The sequence below is a fragment of the Chlorella variabilis genome, assembly GCF_000147415.1.
Source record: "Chlorella variabilis unplaced genomic scaffold CHLNCscaffold_64, whole genome shotgun sequence".
In the NCBI taxonomy this organism is placed as follows: Eukaryota; Viridiplantae; Chlorophyta; class Trebouxiophyceae; order Chlorellales; family Chlorellaceae; genus Chlorella; species Chlorella variabilis.
This window is the reverse complement of record NW_005435027.1, coordinates 1-649: the sequence shown is the minus strand read 5'-3', so window position 1 is coordinate 649 and position 649 is coordinate 1. Positions and strand designations below refer to the sequence as shown.

General features: G+C 65.9%; 1 protein-coding gene across 1 annotated transcript; it reads right to left on the bottom strand.

The window, feature by feature from the left end:
- Positions 1-15: 15 nt before the first annotated feature.
- CHLNCDRAFT_144018 (hypothetical protein) lies at positions 16-490 on the bottom strand (the record flags this gene model as incomplete). The annotated part of the gene is made up of 2 exons (XM_005842714.1): positions 16-79; positions 333-490. Coding segments are annotated over 2 exons (222 nt in total), but the record flags the coding sequence as incomplete, so codon positions are not given.
- Positions 491-649: the final 159 nt, after the last annotated feature.

The window sequence follows — 649 nt, the reverse complement described above, 5'->3', positions numbered from 1 at the left end:
CATGCAGGCCCCCACAAAGTCCCGCGCCACCATCAGTTCCCGGAACTCACGGTTGAAGGGACCCAGGTAGGAGACAAAGCTGCAGGCAGGCAGGCGGGGAGGAGGAGGCGGGGCAGGGCAGGTAGGGGCGGATATCATATGGTATGTGGCAGTGCAGGCGGCGGCGGGATGCGGGCAGCAGCAGCGGCAGGCACGCAGCCGCGGCACATTTCAGAGACATGTACATCCCCGCTTACACCCCACACGCACACAATACCAACACCCTCCACACAAAACACACAGAGACACCCTACACACATAGTACACACACACGCGCGTGCACGCCCCCCCACCTGGACGCCACCGCGCAGTCCCCCGTCAGGCGCGATATCTGGTCGTCAAAGGCGCGGCTCTGCGCCGTCCACCGCACCTCCTCCCCGCCCAGCGCCGAGATGAGCGCGTTGGCGGCGTCCATGCGGGCCTGGGTGGCCGCGGCGTCCTCCTCCAGCGCCTGCAAGCATGGGGGGCAGCGGCGGCGGCCAGTGGGGCATCAGGGGCATGTGCCGCAGGTTCCTACCCAGCTTGCATGAGAGGGCTCACAGCTCCACAGTGTCAGCAAGAGCAGGCTCTCGGCGCCGCAAGTTAGCCTGTGCAGACTGTGACGCTAAAA